Source organism: Typopeltis vanoorti, chromosome 13, assembly GCF_054136105.1.
Source record: "Typopeltis vanoorti isolate ZY-2024b chromosome 13, IOZ_Tvanoo_1.0, whole genome shotgun sequence".
Taxonomy (NCBI): Eukaryota; Metazoa; Arthropoda; class Arachnida; order Uropygi; family Thelyphonidae; genus Typopeltis; species Typopeltis vanoorti.
This window is the reverse complement of record NC_143561.1, coordinates 40,827,370-40,852,718: the sequence shown is the minus strand read 5'-3', so window position 1 is coordinate 40,852,718 and position 25,349 is coordinate 40,827,370. Positions and strand designations below refer to the sequence as shown.

General features: G+C 36.2%; 1 protein-coding gene across 1 annotated transcript; it reads left to right on the top strand.

Moving 5' to 3' along the window:
* The first annotated feature begins 1,163 nt into the window (after positions 1-1,163).
* LOC150100077 (uncharacterized) lies at positions 1,164-24,775 on the top strand. Its single transcript, XM_090403208.1, has 3 exons — positions 1,164-1,227; positions 21,256-21,350; positions 23,548-24,775. Exons 1-3 carry the CDS (start codon positions 1,164-1,166, stop codon positions 24,631-24,633), a joined length of 1,245 nt encoding a protein of 414 aa, XP_090259334.1. The 3' UTR covers positions 24,634-24,775.
* Positions 24,776-25,349: the final 574 nt, after the last annotated feature.

Below are 25,349 nucleotides of genomic sequence, written 5' to 3'. Positions count from 1 at the left end.
TAAACATTTAAAGAAAGATATCATTAATATTTCTCAACAATTTTTTTTAAGATTCAGCAAAAAATAAATTTCAAATGATCTAGATTTACCTTAAATACATAAATGAAAAATCAAGTTAAATTAAGCTTTAAATAAACGAATAGACTAGCATCTTGATATGGTATCTTTAGTAACAAATCACAAATAGATAAGTGAAAATAAAGTTTCGAGATTAATGATTGCAAACAGGTCATGGACAAAAAAATATGAAAATAAACAGTATTTGATATTTTTTTTAAGGGCATATGATCTATTTTGATATTGACTTGAAGCAGTAACACCCTTTTTCTGAGCTATATATATTATAGTAATATAGGAAATTTAACGTCCGCGCGGTTAGCCTAGTGGCTATGCGCTTCGCAACCATATGCCTGAGGAAGGAGTGTCCTAGGTTCGATTCCCGTCGGTGACATGAGGAGCTGAAGGATCTTCCTCAGCCATAGCCAAGTTAGCCAGTCTTGGGCGTGGACAGCAGGGTTTTTTCCCCAGTTTATTCTGGGGGTTTTCATCCCACAAAGCAGGCAAACTGGCCTTGAGAACTCAACACTACAGGCCATAGGATACACCGGGGTATAAGGCTGACCACCTTATCCTGTAAACGGAGTGAGGTCCGATGATCAATGGACCCTCGACACCGCAAGGTAAAAGAGGGTATAAGGAAGATGAGATGAGGAAATTTAACAGAAAACAATCATAATTTTTTATGCTCAATTTTAATTATTTATACTTTTAATTCTTCAATTTTAAATGTTTGGGGGGCCCCAGCTAAAGCCTTGTGCATCTGTGCATAAGTATGGCCCTGTATGGAGGAGAGTTTTCATGCAAAACAAACTGGCCAGAGAATACATGCAATTTCCATACAAAATACATTACGAGAAAAGCACTGTGTTGACTTAATAAGATAGTGCCGTACTTGCCTGTCTGGATGGCCATTAGATCATCATATGCTAATAATATAATGCTGGGTTCTCAGTAAGAATTATATCTCCCAAATTTCAGGTCCTTGTGCAAATTTTATGCACTGTATTCCATCCTTGCCTTCAAAATTTCAAAACCTTAACTTTGCGACACTTAAAATTTTGTTGCATTCATGTGGCCACAACAGCTAGTCTGTCCAAATCCTCATGATACCATTACCAGATCCATCATTCTCAGACCCTAGTCCCCCACCACCGTGTGCTGTTTCAGGTAATTTTGACTTCAAAGGTCCAAACTGGTGTAGATAGTGACCCACTCTGTAATCCATAGCAATATATGTGTCCCAAAGGGAGTGTGCTTTGCGTTAGGGGGATAATGAGATAATTGATGTGATGTGAAGTCAACAACCTCTATATACAAGAAAATATATTATAGAATTGAAAATTCACCACATACTATAGCCCTTTTGAACTTCAATTCTGTCATAAGCATTCTAGGTCTTTACTTGCCTTATTTATTCCTGACAGAATTCACATTCTGTAATGTCTTCACTCAAAAAAGGCATATTCAATTTGGATGTATATATTGCTATGTTCAGTACTATCAGGTGTACCTTGCACATGGCAATATTGAACCCATATTTGATTTGTTAATAATCACACTTCCTAAGTCAGATCCACTCTTCTGCCCTTTGGACAGTCCTATCAAGTATTTGTTTAAGCTTCTTTCAGTTTATCTTAATTATCACCTCTTTCTATTTGCCATTCTCAGTAGACTATGCTCTCTCAGCCTGTCCTTACAAGTGCATAACTAGTATGTTCAGAGCACTTGCACTATGTGGTGCAAAATCAGGGGTACAATATTTTATATAAAAATATAAAATGTTTTTTTACTTTTTTTTATTTTATGCATTTTTAGATTTACTTTGAAAAAATGTTCTGTAAATAAAAATATATAAAAACCTTTTATTTGGAAGGATCATGTAATTAACATTTTGTCCAGAGTTAGTCAACATTCCAGAGTCCTGATATAAGGTAAATATTTATTTAGCTGCTCGTATTTTGCCCATCTTCAAAGAACCACCTTCAGAGCAAGAAAACTTGTCACTTTATGTGGGCACTAACAATCAATTAGTAGTGAAACAACTCAAATTGTAGTGGACATAAGAAAGACATCCTACTTTCTAAAGTATTCTAATGTTCAGTTATATACAGGGTGGTTCAAAATTCCACGTACAAACTTTGAGAGGAGGTAGAGAACATCAAAATCAACCATATTCGCATAGGAAAGCATGACCAGAAACGCCACCCAAAAGTTATAGGTGGCACTGTTCGTCAGCTCTCCAGCTGAGCAATTGGGGGCTTCCTCATTCAAGCTTTTGACATCGTATGAAGAACGTGCATCGTTTTTTGAACCCTGAAATGGCAGACGTACACCTCGTTTACGGGTTAGCTGATGGTAATGGACGAGCTGCTGTACAAATGTATCGTGAAAGGTACCCAAACAGACGTGTACTGCATCACCAAATGTTTGTGCATTTGCATCAGAATTTGTGTTACTATGGATCATTCAGGGATCACAGGCATGATAGTGGGCAGCCACGATCGACATGAAATCCTGCTATGGAATAGGTGTTGCATGCGATGGACAATAATCCAGAGACAAGCACACATGCCGTTGCCTCTGCTATAGGAGTATCTTCATCTGCAACGGGTCCAGTTACTGATGGCCGAAGATTATCCTCTACGTGCGGAATTCATGGAGTGGTTTTTGCAGAAAAGTGCAATAGACCCAGTTGTTTCACTACTAATACCAAGTTAATTAGTAGTGAAACAGTTGTTTCACTACTAATTAACTTGTATTTTGTTAACGGATGAAGCTTCGTTTATCCGTGAAGGGGTATTCAATCACTGCAGTGCTCGTGTGGGCCCATGAGAACCCACACGCTGTGCAATCACATGCTGCACAACAATGCTTCACCATTAATGTATGGGCAGGTATTGTCGCTGACTGTTTAGTCAGCCCATACCTGTTACCACCCCGACTGGACTCCCAGAAGTATCGGACCTTTCTGGAAGAAGTTCTGCTGGATTTACTGAACAATGTTCCAATGACTGTGCATTGGCAGATGTGGTTCCAACACGATGGGGCTCTAGCCCATTTGTGTGCATCAATATTTGGACAGGTCCTTTGGGCTCGATGGATTGGGTGTGGTGGACCCGTCGCATGGCTCCACGCTTACCTGATTTATCGACCATTAATTTCTTTCTGTGAGGGGACCCTTAAAGCCATGGTGCACAAAATGCCTGTTGCCTCTGACATGGACCGTGTAGCAAGAATATCCATCGCTGCTCCTAATATATGGGAACTCCATGTATTTTTGAAAATGTATGGCAATCAATGCATCGTCGGTGTCAGGCATGCATCACTGCTAATGGTCGTAACTTTGAGTACCTGATATGAAACCATATTATGTATCCAACTACTATTGAACTGTTCAGTTATGCCTAATAAAGCTTTTTACACTACTTATTGCCTTGTGTTATTTCTGTATCTTTGTGTCCCTGTTGGTACATTCTGGTGAAGTTTCCTGTCATGCTTTCCTATGTGAATATGGTTGATTTTGATGTTCTCTACCTCCCCTCAAAGTTTACATGGAATTTTGAACCACCCTGTATATAGTTGTCAGATTAGAGTTGGTATTAAATTTAATTGACTGTCTTTTTGAAATTAATGCAGCCAAATTTGTTGAGGTTTGGGATGTGCAAGTGCTTCATTGCTGCTGACTTCAAAAATAGTCTGACTTAACTTCTATGCAGTACCATAATTTTCTTTCATATAATCTTGTAGATTATAAACCTTCAGTACAATGGGAAGGCTAAGAATTTATTTTTCATTTTTGTATTTTTTTGTATAATAAAGAAACCCTGCACTAAGACTAAACATTGAACTTTTCTAAGCCACTTCAGGCCTCTAACAAGCTGGACAGTCTAAATACACCGTACTGCTGCAAACTTTTGTTTTCATGCAGTATGACTGTAGTCTTTGTGCCAATAAAACATAAACCAAACTAGGCAATGAAATTCATCCCCCATCTAAAAACAATTGCAAATGTTCATGTCTCTGATAGGATTTGAATCCACAGCTTGTTGATTGGAGAGAATGTGTTAACCACTTGGCCAACTAGGCTGTCTGTTCAAGTTACAGAGCACTTTGTACATTCTTGTTGATATAAAGGATGATGTTTGTCCATATGTAAACAGATTGTTTTAAATGCAGTATGAAGATTATCACTTTTTTAATGTGTTCTGTGAATCTAGGGGATAAGAATTTTGAGGGAATTGTAGGATTATGTAGTATTTTACTCTCAGGGGACCCTGTAACCCCTAGAGAGCGCGTCCCCTGGGTGGAGGATAGGGGAGCCCACCATGTGTGTGTGTGTACATGCACGTGCATGTGTGTATATATATACAGGGTGTTCGGGATAAATTTGACATATTTATAATTAATTATATTTTTCCGTAAGTTACATGTATTAACACACACTTCTCTTCATTTAAAAGTTTGGACCCTTCTTCATTCATATACAAGATGTCAGAAAGGATGGATAGCTGGAACCCACTTGAATCATGGAAGAGAATAACTTGTATCATGATGATTCGTGCCCGCCATCAAAATAAGGATATTACGACTGCTGCCCAATGCTCCCTGAATACAGTAAAAACAATCAGGCATGAACTAGAGACTTGCAATGGTGACTACGAGGATGTAGCAAGAAGAAAGATCCCTAGCAGACGATCTGATTGTGTTCGTACAGCAGAATTCCTCGCAAATCTGCAGGAACAGGTGTTGAAGAACCCTGGCATTGGAATTCGGGCTTTGTTCGTGGAGTTGCTAACTGTAGTCAAGCCCTGGATAACAAGGGTAGCCAATGGTAGGCCGTATGTATGGCAGCGGGATTCGGCCCCTTGCCACACCTCTGGGAAAAGTCAAAAATGGTTGTCTGAAAATTTCTACGACTTCACCAGTCCAAATGTTTGGCCTCCAAACTCCCCAGACCTTAACCCCATGGATTATTTTGTATGGGGCGCAGTTGAAAAAGACACCAATCGCACTTCCAGTAATACAAAAGCCCAGTTAATGGATAAAATTAAAACAGTTTTTGCGGCCCTTCCCAGGGAGACTGTAGCATCAGCTTGTTCGAGGTTCCGAAGCAGAATTGAAGCTGTGATCGATGCTAATGGTGGTTATTTTGAGTAAATCTTGTTGATAGTATTGTAATTAACTCTGCCTGTAATGTTTTTTTGTCAATTCATTAAATTTAATAGATACAAAGAAGATTTTCTTTTTCCTTACGAAACTGTCAAATTTATCCCGAACACCCTGTATATGGTGGGGTGGTCCGAATATACTGAATAAGGACTCGTGGACCAACAGGGCCATAAGGGGCAATCATCTTGATTGTAAGGGAAGCGGCACTCCCATGGACCCCTAGCTGGATCTATCCTCTCCTTCTTCTACTTTGAGGAAGACCCACTTACTTTAATCTTTCCTATAAGGCCTTATCAGCCAACTCTTCTTACTTTATGACCCTTGTGCTATTAGAGTACTCGAGGGCCATGGGGTCTTTTCATTTCTGGCCTTACAACTATGTCCTCTCTATAAACCTTACTATATTTCTTCTATAGGAGAGCAAAAGGAAAGGGTGAAAGAAATGATTGTTGTGGCAGGTACGAATGATTTGAAAGGAGATAAAATGGAAATGATAGAAGACCTGAATGAATTGTTTGAGGTAGCAAAAGAAAAGAGTGAGAGAGTTAGAATGATTAGTCTTTTGCCACGGTATGACAGTGAAATGTTTAAAAGGAGGGCTATAATTGCAAATGACTTTATGCTTGGGTTATGTATGACGAGTGGTGTGGAATTTGTGGATGTGTGGAGTGAGTTTGATGGGCGAAAGGATCTATATAAGATGGATGGCTTGCATTTGAATGGTTACGGTGTAAGAAGACTTGAGAAAGTGTTGCTGAATGTAGTGTATGTGCAAATTCAGGGAAACTAGATTTGTTAGGGGGGGGGGAGTAGAGATACAGTCCTTATGGAGGCAGTTGAATGTAAGAATGAATATAATATGCCAGAGCAAATAAGGACAACAAATCTGAGTGGGATAGTTAATATAAGGCATCAAGGTGGGGTAGGGGCTAATGGGGGTCTTAAATTCATGTACACTAATACTAGGAGTATTAGGAACAAGAAGGAAGTGTTTTTGGCCATGGTTGGCACTTCCAGACCACAGGTTATAGGTATTAGTGAAACATGGTTGACTGTAGATGATATAACTAGTGGGATTGAATGTGATGGGTATAGTGTGTTCAGGAATGACAGAGAGAATAAAATGGGGGGAGGAGTATTGTTGATGATAGCTGATGAGCTCCAGCCAAGGAGAATAGAAGTTGAATTGCAGGATAGAGAAAAGAGCACATTTGAGGCCATTTGGTGTGAGATTGTGGCTAGCAGAACTAAATATACAATTGGGTGCTGCTATAGACCAGGTGATGGAAAAGATGGTGGTGACAGTATGCACAAGCAAATAGAAGAAATGGGTGGAAGGAGGGTGATTATTATGGGAGATTTCAACTATGGTCGCATTGATTGGAGTGAGGAGAGGACACACGGGAGGAAGGAACTGGATTTTATGCGGTTATTAAGGGATAACTATCTGCGACAGCATGTAATGGAAAATACTAGGGGTCAGAGAGTGCTTGACCTAGTAATTACATCTGAGGATTTGGCTGTAACAAATATGACCACATTGCCACCAATCGGTGAGAGTGATCATAGGGTCTTAACTTGGGAGGTGGCTAAAGGTGTAGAATTTTCAATTAAGACAGGGTACATGTGGAATTATCAGGCGGGAAAGTATGACAAGCTTAGGAGTTTGATTGGTTCAGTGCCATGGCATGTACAACTGCAAAGACTAGAAGTTGATAGTGCATGGGAGGTAGTTAAGAAGTGCTTGCATGAAGCAGTGGCTGACTGTATACCTAGAGTCCGAATAATAAATCAAGTAGGGGTTAAATGGATGAATAACACCATTAAGCTTGAGTTGCAAAAAAAGAAACAACTATGGAGGGAATTTAAGGAGAAGGGTGACCGGCAGGCACATGAACGGTATAAAGCGCAGGCCAGAAGGGTGACGAGTGTGGTAAGAAAAGCAAAAAAGGATTACGAAAGAACATTGGCCATGCAGGCTAAAGAGAATCCTAAACAGTTTTTTAGATATGTAGCAAGTAAAAGGAAAAATGTACATGGCAGATTGATTTTAAAGAATGCCGATGGTAGGGAGGTAACTGAATCAGTTGAGATAGTTGAGTTACTGAGTGAGCACTTTGCAAAAGTATATCATCCAGGTGGTGACATTGCAGAAACGAATAAACCAGTAGATTATACGGGAATTGTGGTTAATGAAGTGGAGGTGAATAGTCTATTGCATAACCTCAATGTCAATACATCTGTGGGATTGGATGGTATACCAGCTCGTGTTGTACGAGAAGCAGCTAAAGAATTGTCAGTACCCTTGACCATTTTGTTTAATTTGAGTCTCGGGTCTGGGTTAGTCCCGAGCGGGTGCAAAGAGGGGAAAATAGTTCCACTGCATAAAGGTGGTTCCAAGACTGCTGTTGTAAATTACCGACCAATTAGCATATCAGGAATCATTGTCAAGGTCTTAGAGAAATTAGTCAAGAAAAGAATACAGGATTGGATAGATGAAAATGGGATATTGTATGGGGGACAACATGGTTTTGTGAAGGGTAGGTCATGCCTCAGTAACTTGCTCACGTATTATAACACAGTGACGGCTGAACTGGATAAGGGTAATGGGTTTACGGTGATTCTACTGGACCTTGCCAAGGCCTTTGACAGGATTCCACATGGAATTCTAATCAGTAAATTGCAGCATATGGGAATGGACATAGGGTTGGTGAGATGGATAGGAGGGTGGTTGACGGAGAGATATCAGAGAGTGGTTTACTTGGGAGTAGAGTCCACAAGACGGCCTGTGATTAGTGGTGTGCCACAAGGATCTGTTCTTGGACCACTGCTGTTTAATTTGTTCATAAATGATATAGGAAATGATCTGAGAGGAACAGTACATTTGTTTGCGGATGATGCGAAGTTGGGTAGGGCAATAGTGAATGCAGATGACGTCAAAATTTTGCAGGATGATTTGGATAGATTGGAGGTCTGGGCTAAGGAGAATGGATGTCAGTTTAATGTGGCAAAATGTAAGGTTATGCATTTTGGGATGAAAAGATTGGCGGCAGTTTACTGCATTGGTGGAACCCTGCTCCAGGAAATTGATGAGGCACGAGATTTAGGAGTGTTGGTGGATAAGCAATTGAAATTTAGGGGACACATTGCAAAAGTGACCAAAATAGCTCATCAAATCACTTGGTTGCTGAAGAATACGATGACAAGCAGAGACAAGCAGGTTATTGTTCCTCTCTATCGAGCCTTGATAAGACCCCATATAGACTACTGTGCTCAGATTTGGTCACCTAGGTTTCTTCTTGATGGGGAGGAGGTGGAGAGGATCCAGAGGCGAGTGACCAAGATGATAGCAGGTCTGTGGAATGAACCGTATTAGAACAGGTTGAGGATTTGTGGGTTGCAAAAATTGGTTGATAGGCGGAGGAGGGGAGATATGATTGAGACATTCAAATTACTGAAGGGTTTCTATAAAATTAATTCAGAAGATATTTTTGAGAACAGGGCTGGTTGTGGGAGGACTAGGGGACATCCATGGAAACTGGGCAAAAGTGTGGTTAGTAAAGGTGTTAGAGCTGGGTTCTTTACTTTTAGAGTAGTGAATGAGTGGAATGCGCTCCCTGAGTCTGTAGTGGATGCTGTGACAGTGAATGAGTTTAAGGCGAGGTATGATAGATACTGTATGAATGTCAGATAGTTGTGATGAATATGATTTGGGGCCTCCCTCGATGAGTCTAATGACTCCCTGGAGTTGCCCGTAATAATAGTAATAATCTACCCTTTCCCCTTCAGTATACCCTATTCCTCCTATGGGTTTAAATTCGGAAGAAGGCGAGTTCAGAAGCCTTAAGGTAGCAGCCCTACCACTGAACTATTCCATCGTCAGGCTAGTCCCCTGACATGGAGAACATAACAATACTTGTAAGCTGACAGAAAAAGACAATCGGATTGAATCTATGGGAAACGACCCTGGAATGGAAAAGGGAAAACGAAAATGGAAACGACAAAATATAATACACATAGCAAACTGGAATATAAGAGGAATAGCATATAAAGAAATAGAATTAGACCAGTTATTAAATGAAAGAAATTTTTAAATAGCAGTAATCACTGAAACAAAAAAGAAATTAAAAGGAACTATGAGAACTGAAAATTTTAATGTGATATACAGTGGAGTCGACAGAGACCAAAGAGCACAAGCAGGAGTCATGATTTGGATTCATAACTCCCTTTCAAAACAGTTAAAACATTATAAATTATGGAATGAAAGAATAATAGAAGCTAGAATAAAAATAGATAGAGGCTATTTAACAATAACTGGTTTATATGCCCCAGAAGAAGGAAGAGAACAGGATAATATTGATTTTTATAATCAGCTACAAAACATATATAATAAAATAAATAAAAATGATTACATAATTTTAGCAGGAGACTTAAATGCAAGAATTGGAAACACGAAAATTAATAATAATATAGGAATACATGGAGAACACGCTCTAAACAGAAATGGTAAAAAATTGATTGACTTTGTAGTTTATAATAACCTAAAAATAATGAATTCCTTCTATAAACATAAAGACATACATAAATATACTTGGGCAGCAAGAGGATGGAAATCAATATTAGATTACTTCATATTAAATGAAAAGACATCAAAATTTTCACTAGATGTTAGAGTTCACAGAGGATATGAAATAAGCAGTGACCACTTCCTTGTTAAAATAAAATTAAGATTACCACCTAAATGGCTACAAGTAACAAGAACAGAAAGAAAAATTGAAACATTTGTTTATAAAACTAGACTATTGAATGACACAAATGTACAATGGCTATATGAACAAAGAATTAACCAGTATCTAGATAAAATAAAACAAAATGAAGAAATAGAAATAGAATGGCTTAATATAAAATCGATACTAAATGCAGCAGCAAATGAAAGCTTAGGAAAGACCAAAAAATTCAATAAAAGAAAAAAAACTGAAGATCTGGGATGATACAATCAAAGAAATAATCAAAAAGAAAAAAGAAGCCTATCACAAATGGTTAAGCAGTAAAAAATTAGAAGATGAAATAGAATATAAAAGAATAAGAGCCATAGCTAAAAGAGAAGTCAGAAAAAGACAGAGAGAATCATGGAATAAATTTGTTTCTAATTTAGAACATGATTTATATAAAATAAGACCCAATGTATATAAGATTTTGAAACACCTAAATGCAGATACCAAAGAAAACATAAAATTAAACACTGAATTGAAATTAGAAGAATTTCTAAATTACTACACAGAACTGTGGACAGACAAATATTTTAAAAAAGACAACTAGCAAACAATTAACGAAAATGAAAAGGAAATAACTGAAGAAGAATTAGAAATCAGCCTGAAAGAAACACGAAACGGAAAATCACCTGGAGAAGATAAGCTAGGTTCAGAACTATATAAATACGCAGGAACAAGATTCAAAGGAAGACTCTTATTATTTTTAAATAAAATTTACTCAACTGGTATCTCCCCAATAGAATGGAAAAAAGCAATTGTGATTCCTATCTTTAAGAAAGGTAATAGAGATGACCCTAAAAACTATAGAGGTATCAGTATACTAAATTCATGTTACAAAATATACAGCAGAATCTTAAATAACAAACTAATGAAATATTCCGAAAACTTTATTCTAGAGGTGCAAAATGGATTTAGAAAAGGACGATCATGTATAGACCCAGCCTTCTGCCTAAAATTAATAATAGAGAAAAGAAGAGAATATGATTTAGAAACACATATTGCATTTATTGACTTTGAAAAAGCATTTGACAAAGTTAAAAGAAACATATTATTTAACATATTAAAAGAAAGACAAATACCAAATAATATCCTAAAAGCTGTCACAAGTATATATGAAAATAATCAAATACAAATAAGATTAAATCATGAGCTATCATATACAAGAGAGATAAACCAAGGGGTCTGACAGGGATGTCCCCTCTCAGCAACTCTTTTTAATATCTACTTAAATGAAATAATAATAAAATGGAGTAAAAATTTACATCAAGGAATTAAACTTTCACCTACAGTTAACTCAAACACTCTCCTCTTTGCAGACGACCAAATAATAATTACAAATTCCGAAGATAACTTACAGAAAGCTATTTTAAATCTAAATGAGATAACCAAAGATTATGGTATGATATTATCAACGGAAAAATCAAAAACTATGGCCTTTAAAGGACAAGATCCAGCAAGAACTAAAATAGTATTAGATAAAAGATCTTAGAACAGGTGAATTCATTTAACTACCTAGGATGTATGATCACTTACGAAAATGAAAAAGATATAAACATAAAAATTGCAAAATATTTAAAAATAACAGGAGTAATTAACTCTATATTTAAACCAAACCTAGTTCAAAAACAAACCAGGCTAAAAGTATACAATACATTAGCCATACCGGTCTTAATGTATGGAAGCGAAATCTGGACAATAAAACAAAAAGACAAACAAAGATTAACAACAGCAGAAATGAAGTTTATGAGAAAAACTGCAAAGTATACCCTATTTGATCACAAAAGAAACGAAGATATTATGAAAGAATTAAACCAAGAACCAGTAATTGAAAAAATTAAAAAATATAAACATAGATGGATGGAACACGTTCAAAGAATGAAAACAGAAAGATTACCAAAACTAGCCTTAAAGTACAAGCCATTAGGAAAAAGAAAACCAGGACGTCCTCTTAAACGATGACTTCTAAGGCCGGAACAGGCCTAAATCCTTGATACGTATGATGATGTAGTATTTTATCTATTTTATAGGGGGGGGTTAAAGCCATTGGCTAAAAATGAGTTTAGTGAAAGTAGTTTTGTAGCAAGAGCTGTCATTAGAACAAATAACCCTGGCTCTGTTGGTGTTTTAAGCATATCATATTGTTGGGCTTTGTGATGTTGATTGTTTGTCTTCCAATGTATGTTCTTTCTATAAGCATCATGAATTGTTTGAAAAATCGACAGCTGTAGGAAGAACTGAAGTATATTTCAGATGTTGACTGTTATGGGACTAGGCAGCAAGCTCATTTACACAACACAGGCAGACTTTGTTAAGATTGGCTGAATTGAATCATTGCAGTCCCCCCACACACACACACCCCCATTTATCCCCATTGTCTCTCCTTAATGTGTTAGGTGGCCTGTCATTGCCAAATAATTTGGCTTATTTTTCCACTTGGTTATACTATAAATTAAAAATGCCAAGAAATTATTATATTCTTGGTTTAATCCTTTATCCAAGTGTAAGCAAACAAAGTTTGCACAGTCCTCAAGTAAATTCAGGACTAGGCAACTCGTATATAGAAGCTAATGACTTCACATCACTTATCTTAGTATCCTATAATGCAAAGCACATATCCTTATGAACATGCATAATGCTATTATTATGGGAAGAGTCACTACCCAGACTGGTTTAAACCTTTCTTGAGGTCTCATCAGTGGGAGCCAGACCTAGAGATGATACTAAGGTTGAAATAATGCAGAAGTCATATTATATACAAGTAGCCAAAAAAAGGTGTCACACCTTATTACTAAAATACTCTAGATAGATGTTGGAAGTTTTTTGGATGTTGGATACTAAGGCAAGTGATGTGAAGTCATTAGCTTCTATATATGAGTTTCCCAGTCCTGAAGTTACTTCAGGTGCAAACTTTGTTTGCTTACACTTGGATAAAGGATTAAGCCAAGAATATAATTTCTTGGCATCTTTAATTCATAACTTGGTTTCATAGAAAACTGATTAATGTTACGATTGTGGGTTAATCCTATTTAGTGTGTCTGTCAGTTGTATGTGTTTTCTCTGGTTGGATCTCTTCATGTTTCTGGAAGAGAACATGAACTTGCTCCATATGAGACTGATTGATTGATTGACCAACTTACACTTGAAGCTGTTGTATAGATTTCTCATATCCTAATTGGGATTTGAACTAGGACTTATCAGCATTGCTGAGTGGACCAATGACCATCCAGTTTTTCCTTTCCATACATATAAACCAACCTTACATATATGGTAAATCAGAATTATTCAGATATCTGGAAAAGGGAACTTACTAAATTGTGTTAATGACATTAACATGATATCAACGAATTCATGTCCAAATTTTTAAAGATGTTTTTTAGCATAATTACAAACATCATTTTCACAAAGGAGGTAAAATTACTTCTGAGGGGACAGGTGATTTTGCTACTTGTTTGGCAAGTAGAACTGTCTGTACCGTCAACTGTTAGGCATAGTCACAAGGTTTCTCTCAAAGATTTCCTAATTGGTGAGAAATTCAGATGAATATTTCAATCTGGTGCCAATTAATTTTTTTTTTTTTTTTTTTTTTTTTTTTTTTTTTTTTTTTTTAATAGTTAGAACCTTACTGGTGAGAGCTGTTTTTGTGGCTGGTACAAGTGTGTGCAGTTCACGTTTGAAATGCATGGTCTCATGCTTAAATGTTTTAGTTCTTTTGTCTGGCATTTGCTTTTAGGCTTACATTTCTGATATAGATATTAACTTAGTTTCTTACTCAAAATTTCTGACTACTACTTGAATAGCAGTTAAAATTTAATTTCTCTTTTAGAAAAAGATTCATTGTAGTTTTAATGATTATTGAATGGTTTATTTTGCATCTAGACTTTGCACTCTTTTATGCAAGTGAATATAAATGCATGGGCACTATTGAGAACATTATTTTATTTACACAGAGACATCAGACGAGGATTCTAAAGGTTCCTTTATACAGCATACCAAAGCTGATCGGTTTGGTGTCGTAGAGAGATTTGCCTCAGAATGGCCATCTTGACTCGAGGAACAGCCTCATGGTACTTCCCTCTTCAGGTATGCTATTTTTTTCTTTAATATCTGTTTTTTCTCATGTAAAATCAGATGTTGTTTCATGTGATTTCCCCTTAAACCGATTAAAATACTTATTCCTATCAAATTAATGAAAATCCCCCCCCTGCTTTTTTTAAAACATTTTAAATTTGTTTTCATTATTTAATAGTCTCCCCTCAACAAAACTAATGGCCCACAGTTTAGGAAGTGCTGCTGTAAGAGATTATTCGCCTTTTTTTTTTTTTTTTTTTTTTTTTTTTTTTTTTTGAAAAGTGGAATTCAGTAAAATGGCTTTTTGCACATCTTTAAAAGGAAAATTGGATTGCTAACTGAAGCAGGCCTTCTGTCATCAGCTGCTGCTAGATTGTTTGTATCAGCATTTATTTGGATAAGTCTCATGGCAATTCAAATTTGTAGTATGGGTTTTATGATATTAAAAAATTCATTTTTATTGGCTAAATCAGTCAAGGTGATTTTCTGTATTCCTGTTTTGAATTTTAAAATTTCACCTTTATATAATCATCTCAATCTTCTAGACATCATAAAAAAATGAACATAAATGAGATAAGTGAAATACCTGCATCATAAAAGAATAATATGATCACCACAACCCCAAGGCAACAAACCACAGAACTATCTACCACATCTGATGATAGATGGAACTGATATACTTTCAGTTTATTACTTTGCAAATACATATGAATCCTTGAGACATTCTTCTTCTTCCCTCTTTTACCTTGCAGTGTCAAGGGTTTTTCTATTCATTTAACTGCAACCGTACCCAAGGATAAGGTGGTTGGCCCTATGCCTCTTGCCTATTCTATGTCTGTAGAGGTGTTGAATTCTCAAGTCTGGTTTGCCTGCTTGCAGGATGAAAAACCCCAGATAAACTAGGGAGAAAAAACCCTGGATTGCAGGGTTTTTGCATTTTTCTTCAATAGCTAGAACATTTTGCCACCTCTTATATTCTAAGTCCCATGACTTGTGCTACTTTTACACATAGCTTAGCCCTTAAGCTTTTCTCTGTATTTTCTTAGGACCTACCTGCTTGCTTGCTAGCAGATTTTGATATGCTTTCTTTTCTAGGACTTCCTCTTTAACTTCTTGCTTTAGAGTTTGCCACTGAGACTCCAAGCTGTGATTCTTATTTTCGAATTCTTTGTTTTGTTTTGTTTTTTCTTGAATATTTGTATAGTTCAATCTACTGCTGAACTTGAATTCTTTTAAAAACTTTTCTTGCATATTTTCCTTTTCAATATGAACTTAAAACTAAGTGATTTCCCCAGAACTACTGTGAAAATATCACTGTCAACAACAGTGATATAGTCTACTTTTTTTTCCCTTGTCTTCTGTCCATGAAAATTTGATCTTTATGTTGAAACATGGTATTGTGATTATTAGTCAGTCCTAAACAGAAATTCAACAGGTGCTTACCATTATTAGCTTTGCCATTTTCTCCAACTGTTTCCCAAACATTCCTATATGTCTGTGACTTATTCCTTACCACTGTTTAGATCTTTACAAAGGGCTAGCTTTTTTTCTATTTTGTCAACTGCCCTCTTTAATGACTCAAAATTCCTCACTTCTTCCATGAGACTACATAGGCATACACAAATTTTAATTTCTAATTTTAAGAATTTGCTCACATAACTGCTTGAAATTGAAGGTTTATCTTTGTGTTTAGTGTTGAATGCTATTGTTATTACTCCTTCCTTTTCATGAAGTACACTTACCAAAATATAACATCCTGTATTTATTATTATTATTTAATACCTCTAAGGAGTCCAAGACTCATCGAGGGATTTATTTAGCAGGATCTTGTCTATTTTCTTCATCACATGCCAATTATGTTGGTGTGGTACTTTATTAGTTCTGCTAGGTTTGATTTCTTTTCCATTGAAAATGCTTACGCAGAAATTTAATCATGTTGGCTAGGTAAATTAGGGCACATATCTATGATGATTCAGTCTTTCATTTATGTACACAATTTGTAGTGCAGACTGTCAGTCACCACATGCTATCTAACATTGAATTCAGAGGCCACTTTTCCATCTATATTTACTACCAAGGAAAGAGTGGACATAAAGACTACTCCTGCTAGAATGCAGATAAGTTAATTATGGTGCCACAAATTGCTAAAACATGTTTATGGATGCATGACATGTCCATTTTTCCACAAAAGAATGTCCCTTGGCAAGCATGAAGCTGTACCAAACATTAACTTTTGAACTATCTGTTTTCACTTTGTGGATGAGATGCAGCAATTCTGTTTAACTTTGAACCATCACAAACATCGTGTTCCCATATATATCATGTGGAACTCAAGCACACTTTGATCTATGTGATTGTTCTTCTTTTTAGCATTCTTCAATAAAAAGTTATAGGGTTTTTAAAGTTGTTTCATTTCTGTGAAAACTACCTGTTTTAAGCAGTTGGTTAGTTGACAATCTGCAATTAGTAGTCTAGGATTTCTACTTCCCTATAAGAGGACAACAGATGCATTACTAAATCTGAAAATTTAACATGTGAAAATTTTCATATATAGAGCCTAGATTTTGAACAATTGCTATACTATTGAAGTGTGTGTGTATGTACATGCACTTAGCTTTGCTTAAGTTGTAAACGTACTTACCATTTATTTCCATTATAAGTAATGATCTGAATAACATATCAGAATAAAGTTAATTTGAAGAAAAATATCTTAATGAACATTTAAAGTGTTACCTAGTCTAGCCAATACTGTTACAACTTGAACAATGCATAAACCTTTTAATCTATCAGTAAATCATTTAGGCTTTCAGCACATGCAAACCACATGTATAACAGCATTCATTTTTTGAAATGTGCCTTTTTGCCTTTACACATACACATGAGGTCTGTGAGACCACATATTGATGGCGGCACCATAACATCTAACAGAAATTCTGCCACTGCTTGTTCCAAATCCACCTTCAGGCTGATGATGCTGGGGTGTCATTTCTTACAGGCTATTTTCTCAAGCTCCGATCAAATTTGAAGTCCAACAGATTCAGATGGCCAATCAAATGGTGATATGATGTGGTTGAACAAATTTGTCTCTGACCATTGTTGGTTAGTCCTTGACTTGCGTGCAGGGGCTGAGTCCTGTTGGAAGGTCCACTGTTTACAATGAAACAAGGTGTTCTAGGGCCATACCACAGATTCCAGCACAGTGTCTTGATACCATTTTGGTGGAGGTTTTGACCCTTTCTCACAGAAATGCAACTTGTATACACCTTCATACATCAATCTTGCACACACACACACACTCTTTGGGTGCTATGGCATGTGCTGTACAGTCATCCAGGGTATATATATCCTATTATTTTGGCAGTTAGACTCTACATAGGTGACAATCTTCTCATCTGTGAAGAGAATGTGTCTGTTTGCATATCACTGGAGAAGTGCCTCTGATTTTATCACCTTCTGTCCCATAATTTGTGGTATAAGGAAGTCTCCAGTAGAAAGACAATAGGCTCTCACGCTCAGGTCATCAGTTATTACACAGTTCTTCATTCTCTGCAAAACATTCATCTCTTGTGACATCACTTTCTGCATTTTCACAGGATTATGCCAGAGGCATGCCTTCACAGCTCACAAGCTGTTGCATCCTAACACAGCATGGTTGACTTGTTCTTTGGTGGTCAGATACGTCTTCTGTATCGTTATAATTGTTAATAGTCTTATAGACAAACATCCTACTGATTTGAAGTGTTTTGAGCTTGTTGAGAATAACAGGTGGCTACCTTCCAACCTTATGAAGTCTGTTACAGCTACACAGTTCTCATAAATCTCCTCACTGCATGTTAACCTATACAGTTAGACAACTCTCGCTATTGATAAACATGTAAATGTTTGCTGTACACAGCAGTACTAACAGAACTGGGCTTGTACAATTCTGTGGGCAGTGCAGAGATGTGCAGAATTGTAACAGTATTCATGACAAGATTGTGTATATTAGTTGAACATAGTATTATCCTGCAGTTATTTTTCAGCTGTGCTAATGCTGCTCTAAAATTAAGTACAGTTTATCATTATTAATATAATTATTGAGTACAAACATTATTTATGTAATAAAAGCTTGCTGACTACATCAAACCATTGAAAATTATTAAAAGAGACCTTCAGGGAGTTCACATACTACACACACCAGCTATCATGCTTCTTGAATTCATTCACACTGCTTGCATACCACATCCAATAACAATCCATTGCAATCATGCACCACCCTATGAGAGAAAAATCTAGTCCTCACTCCTTTCTTAGGCAAAATGGCAAGATGACAAAGATTCCCTCTAGTTCTTTCCCCACCCTCCATAAAATGAAAAATTCCATCAACTGAAATCTTGTATGACCCTTTCAGAAGTTTTGTAGGTCTCAGTCATATCACTCATCATTCTCCTGTTTGCTAGTGTGTGCTGTCTACAAATTCTCAGTTTGTCTTCATAATCATATTCCATAATCCTGATATCATTTTTATAACATAACATATAAATGTTATGTTATGAAAATAAAATAAATAAAAGCATTTAGAACACTTTCAAGAAGAAGAAAAAAAACAACAGGAGATTAGGAAGTCAGGTGTGTGGATGGTGGTTCATTTGATGCAATCTGGTGTAAGATGGAGGCCAGTATGAAAAAATGTACAAAAAGTCGGCTGCCATGATAGGCCAGAGATGCAAGGGATGATGTAGAAGACATGCATCAGTATTCCACAATTCTGATATAATTTTTAACACTCTCCTTTGTACTCTCTCCACTGAATCAGAATCGAAACGCAAACCTGGAATCCAGACCTGCACACAATAGCCCAAGTGAGGTCTTATCAAAGCCTTGCAAAGAGGCAAAATAACATCTTGATCTTTACATATTAAAGGTCATTTCAGCATTGCAGTAATCTTTGCAGTCATTGCTACATGGCCTACTAACACTCCAAGATCCTAGCCTGATCAATTTCGTTTAGCATAATCCTACCAATATAATACGACGTTGGATATCTAATCATGCCGAAGTGCATGAATTTACATTTAAAGATATTGAACTGACATTCATTTTCCCATGCCCACAATTCCAGCCTATTCAAATCATTCTGCAAGTACTGCATATCAGCAGCATTCTTGATTACCTTACCTATCTTTGCATGATCAGCAAATAGCTGTGTCACCTGTGAAATCCTTCCCAATAGTATTAATGTACAGATTGAATAACAGTGGACCAAGCACTGATCCTTGTGGCATGCCACTAGTTATCTTGAATCTTGCAGACTTGCATCCCCTGTATACCACTTTTTGATATCTATCAGTCAGTCATCCTCTTAAATATGCTGATATTTTATAATTCAAACCCATATTCTCCAGTTTATGCAATAGTGTTCCATGTTGTATTCTGTCAAAAGCTTTAGCAAAATACAAAGTGCCATGGTGTAGCTATTCCCCTTGTCTAGTCAATGGTAACATTATAGGATGCGAGCAAGTTCTAAAACATGACCTTCCCTTAGTAAACCCCATGCTATTCATTGCAAAGTAGAGATTCACTGTCAATCCATTTCTGAATGTGAGTCCTAATTTTTTCCAAATCTTCACCACTACTTCTGAGATGCTGATTGGTCGATAGTTGGATACATCAGTCTTTGCACCACCCTAGTGCAATGGGAATTACCATACATTCTTTCCATTCCTGCAGAATCTTTCCTGTTCTGATCAAATTATATAGCATGGTAAAAAGAAATAGCGAGTTCAGCTAAACACTCTTTTAGTACCTGTGCTGATATTCCATCAGTCCCTATTGCTGAATTCTTATTCTGTTTGTTCAACAGCTCTGATACCTCTTCATCATACACCCGAGTTTTTTTTTTCAGAAGAGGTAGCAGTGAACTCAGTGTCGCATATACCAGGTTGACAGCTTTTAACAAAATGGACACATTAGTTGAACAACTTCTTCTGCATCTGTCACCCTCACGTCATCTGCATTTAGATTATTCTTTCATTTACTTGCAGTATATCAGTAAACTCATGGGACATCTTTGGCTTGCAGAGCCAGTTTCTTTTCATGCTCAGACTTAACTTACCACACAACAGTTGTGACTCTTCTGGCCTGCTGCTTATAATTTTCATAACAGACATGATCCTTGTGCAGACAGTATTCCTTCTACATCATCCATATGATCCATGCTTTGTCATAGTGGAGAGCTTGTAGGATGATTTAAAAAGGCTGTTAGTATGGGCAAAAGATAATGGGTGCCAGTTCAATGTGGAGAAATGTAAAGTTATGCATTTTGGGATAAACAGATTACAAGTTGTGTATTACATTGATGGCACTGTACTCCACAAAATTGAGGAAGCCAGAGATTTAGGGGGTGATGATAGACAGAGTTAAAGTTTACAGGACATGTTGCTAAGGTATCCTATAAGATTATTTGGCTATTGAAGAACACACGAGTAGAGATAAGGAAGTTGTTATTCCTCTTTAAAAGGCCTTGATACATCCACATCTGGATTACTGTGCTTAAGTCTGGTCACCTGGGTTTCTTGGGGATGTAGAAGCAGCGGAGAATATTCAGAGGCAAGTGACCAAGATTGTGAGTGGGCTGTAGAATATTCTCTATGAAGACAGATTGAGGGTGTATGGATTACTGAAGTTGGTTGATAGGAGAAAAAGAGGGGGATATGATAGAAACATTTAAGCTATTTATTGGGTTTTATAGAATTGATGTAGGAGAAATGTTTCAGCACTTGACTGGAGGGGGCCAAAATAAGGGAGTCATTCCTGGAACTTGAATAAAGGTGTGGTTAGTAAGAGTGTGAGGACTAGATTTTTTGCTTGGAGAGTTGTGAATAAGTGGAATGGGTTGCAAGAGTCAGTTCTCAGTGCATTGTTCAGTTAATGGGTTTAAGAAGATGTATGATAGATTATGTAGATAGTTTGGGTTTCTTGCAATGAGCCTTCAGACTCCATGGAGGCACCTGTAGAATATTTATTTTTATTTTTATTTTTTGCTGCATATAGCAAACCTTTTTAAAACCAACTATTCTGTAGTCTTAGCTTGCTATAAGGGGAGTTGATTGTACAAAGCAAGATGTTATAATATTGCCAGTGAGAGAAAACAATGTATTATGAATAACCAGAACTTTTTTAAAAATAAGTTTTATTTGTTTAATAGGTTTTCTTTTTTTTATTAGCCCATGGAGCACGTCAAGTACACCAGCTGTGATCCTCCCTGACACTGCTTGGGACCATGAAAAAGAGGATGAAAAGGTAATTATCATAATAACTAACACCTAAGGAATAAAAATTTTCTATTAACTGTAGAATTAATATAGTGAAAACTAGTTGTTGATCAAATTAAATAGAGTTTAATTTAATGGATTTTTTTTTTTTTCATCTCCTGTGTTTTATCTCTACTTTTCATACTACTGTATTTTAACTTTTAATTATATCTTCTCTCTCCATATGATCAAACCTAGCATCTGCACCTAGTAGATTCCCCATATTCCAAAAAATAAAATAAAATAAATTTTTTTTTACTGTTTTGAATATTGATTTTTGGTTTCAAGAGAATGTCATATTGGACTGAATTTCTTTATCAGTATAAGCTTCTCGTGTTTTAATATGGCTCCAAACCATTTCTTATTCTAACACAATTTAACAATATTTTACTTGCATGGCTTCCTGCTACGGCACATCTAGTGCCATATATTTTATGACATTTTCTTCTAGTACTATATTTCATTTTTGCTGTATGACATTTTAATAGTGGATTATCTAATCTGAAGTTCAACTTTAGATTTGACACTCCTGCCTTGCATTCTAGGAATGCAGATAATGAATGTATTAGGTGCAGCTATGACATTTCCTGATACGTATAGAAAACTGATGTTTATATTAGTTTCCCATCAATAAAATAGAAAATTATGTGACCGATGTTTCACGTTTTTAGTGTTGTATGATACCCTCCCCCCCCAAGTGGAAAAATTAGTTTTAATTTTTAAGTACTTGTGGCGGTATCACTTTATAGGAAACATGTCAAAAAATGTAGTATATTTAACTTTTTTTTTTTTTTTAATTTATCTTGCCTCTTCCCAACCAAATCTCTTTGACTTGAAACATTAAAAAACTGCATTACCTTAAGATATATACAGGGTGTCCCAACACGAAAGAACAATGCAATTTCATTGTTGAGCAATATTTTAAAAATAATGAAGGTTTGACAGCTACAGTTCTCAATTTTCATACAAAATATGGTCGGAATAGTGATTTAACTTCATCAACTGTGAAAAGATTAATTAAAAAATTCAAGGAAACTGGATCAATTAGTGATCTTATACACTCTGGCCATCCTTCAACAAGTCGTTCAACAGAAAACATCGAAGCAGTTCGTGAGAGTGTTGCTGAGAGTCCAGGAACATCAATTCGGCACCGTGGTCTTGAATTGGGCATTTCGAGAAGCTCTCTACAACGTATTCTCACAAAAGATTTGCATCTTTATGCTTACGAAGTTCAATTGACTCAAGAATGAAGCCTACTGACCACACACAGCGAAGCGAAGAGAGTTTGTTGAATGGATTATGGAACAACAAGTGGATGCTTATTTTTCGAACAAAATCATCTTCAGCAATGAGGCTCATTTTCATCTTGATGGCTTCGTTAATCGACAAAATTGTTGCATTTGGGGTTCAGAAAATCCACGAGTGATTGTTGAGAAACAAATGCATCCACATCGCTGTTTGGTGCAGATTTTGGGCTGGAGGCATCATCGGTCCATTCTTCTTCAAAAATGCAGCTGGTAAGGCAATAACAGTTAATGGTGCTGGCTATCGCAACATGATAATCCAGTTTTTTGTGCCTAAATTGCAAGATATGGATGTGGATGACGTGGTTTCAACAAGACGGTGCCACATGCCATACAGCCCGAGAAACAATTCAATTACTGCACGAGTCATTTCCTGGTTGTGTAATTTCCCGTTTTGGTGATCAGAATTGGCTGCCCAGATCATGTGACTTAACGGCGTTGGACTTTTTTCTTTGAGGTTTTTTGAAGTCTAAGGTTTATGCCAACAAGCCCACGACCACCCACACCTTGAAGGAGGAAATTGAGCATTCTATCAACGAAATTCAGCCACATTTATGCAAAACGGTCATGGAAAATTTCGACAAAAGAGTGCGTATGTGCCAGCAAAGCCGTGGAGGCCATTTACTCGATATGCTATTCCATGCATAACCCTATACTGTATACTTTATGAATCAATAAGAAATTACAATTTTTAATTAAAAACCTGTGTTTTCTATCAAAATTACTTCTTGCGTGAATTTTGGGACACCCTTCATATATTATTGTTATATTCCATTTTGTCTGTAAAATTCAACCATTCTTTAACTTTAAGTATAAAATTTAATACTGTATCAACCATTTAAAAAAAAAAAAAAAAACTTTTTCCTTTTCTGTTTATAACAGGTAACCAAATCATTGGTATGCAGTGATGATGATGATGATGACAGTTGTCCACTGCCTGATCCCTGTTGGGGAGATGTGCCTGAAACCCTTCAGTTTACATCTACTGAAGCCGTGGAAAGCTTCTTGAAGGAGTTGCACATCATTGTAGGAGATGAGTTGCAGGGTCACAATTACAACACAGTTGGCAATTTCTTAAACTTCTATGATGAGTTTAAGCATAGAGGAAGTCCCCCTTTGTGGGAATTTTTTGAGCAGTATAATGCCAAGATTGTTCCTGAAAGTTTATCCTGTGTTGGGCTGAGCTGTCGTTTATATGAGCGTATTTTAGATTCATCTCTTAGCCTTGATTTTCCAGAGTTGAAAACTGCATTATATCTAGCATCATGTGAAGAAATGATAGATGATATTGAATCCTACTGCAGTTCCTTGCCACCAAAAGCTTCTTTAGTTGTTAAAGAACATGTAGTGGTAGTTATAAAAATTTCAGTTGATGGCAGAGAAGGAGTAATTGTATCTGATCCAGGTTATCATGTTGGAATTCCTGTAATTGTTATGAGAGACCATAAATGTCCACATACTGGATGGTTCGTATTGAGTGAAACAGAAAAATCTAAAAAAGAGTATTGCTATTCTTTGAAATGTGATTGTATTGTCTGGACTATAAAGGAAACCAAAGGTGGAAAGGTTAAGATTTGGGATAACTTGATCTATTTTAAGAAAAGATTCTTGAGTTATATTGATGTAACTGAAAAGAGAAATTTAGTTTTTAATTTCAAAGCCTTAGTTGCACGAGATAGGATGCTGCCAGTTGCAGGATTTTATTGTAATCTTGAGAGCGATGATAGATTTACACTGTTTTATAAAGATTCAAATGGAAAGCGAACAGAAGTGAAAATTTCTTTTGAATATTTTCAAGGCAGTAGATCAAACAACATCTATGAATTGGCAATTGAAAGTTGTGCAGCTCAAACAGGATACAATGCTATGTTCCTTGCACAGATGCTTTTAAAAGTCATTGAAGCATATAATGACAACCAGTTTATGCCCTACGTACTAGAGCTAAATCGCATAATTGATGAAGATTAAAATTTTGTTGAGCCAATGCTTTAACTTGTTGCTTTCCTGTAGAGATTGACATATTGTAGGGCAAGATATAAATTATGAGCAAGTTTTATTTACAGTTGTAAAAGCTATGTTTGCATTTCAATAAAAATGTGTATTTTTTTTCTCTTGATTTGTAGTAACTAGGATATTAGTAAAATACAATTTTGGAGATGAGTATTTGTTAACCATTTTAACATTGAATCAGATGGGAAAAAAAAAAAATGTTTAGATGGATAGATTACATTGCTGTGTTTAATGCATGAGCACTCTAAAAGGAAATGTGGGGATGCTAATTCCCAAAATTTAAAATTAAGCCCAAACTGTTCCTTTTATTATCATCTGAGTATTATGCTTAAGGATAATCACTTAAACATCCTATTACTATTCAAGCATGTATATAAAAAAATGAAAGCACTTATCAGAATAATCTTATGTAGATCTCTGAACATTGGGTACTTGGAAGTTTTTCTTCTTTTTTTCAGCTTACTTAGTTTTCAATTACAGTATAATTTGAACATTAAAAAAATATTAAAACATCAATACTTGCCTTAAAATGAAGAAAACATTTTTTATGTTTAAAACAGTTGGCTTTTAACTCTTACGAAGAAAAAAAATATAATAATAGTAATAAAGTTGTATTTTATTTTTCTCCTCCTTAATGTGTTTACATAAGGGGGGGGGGGATCTGGAAAGTTCTG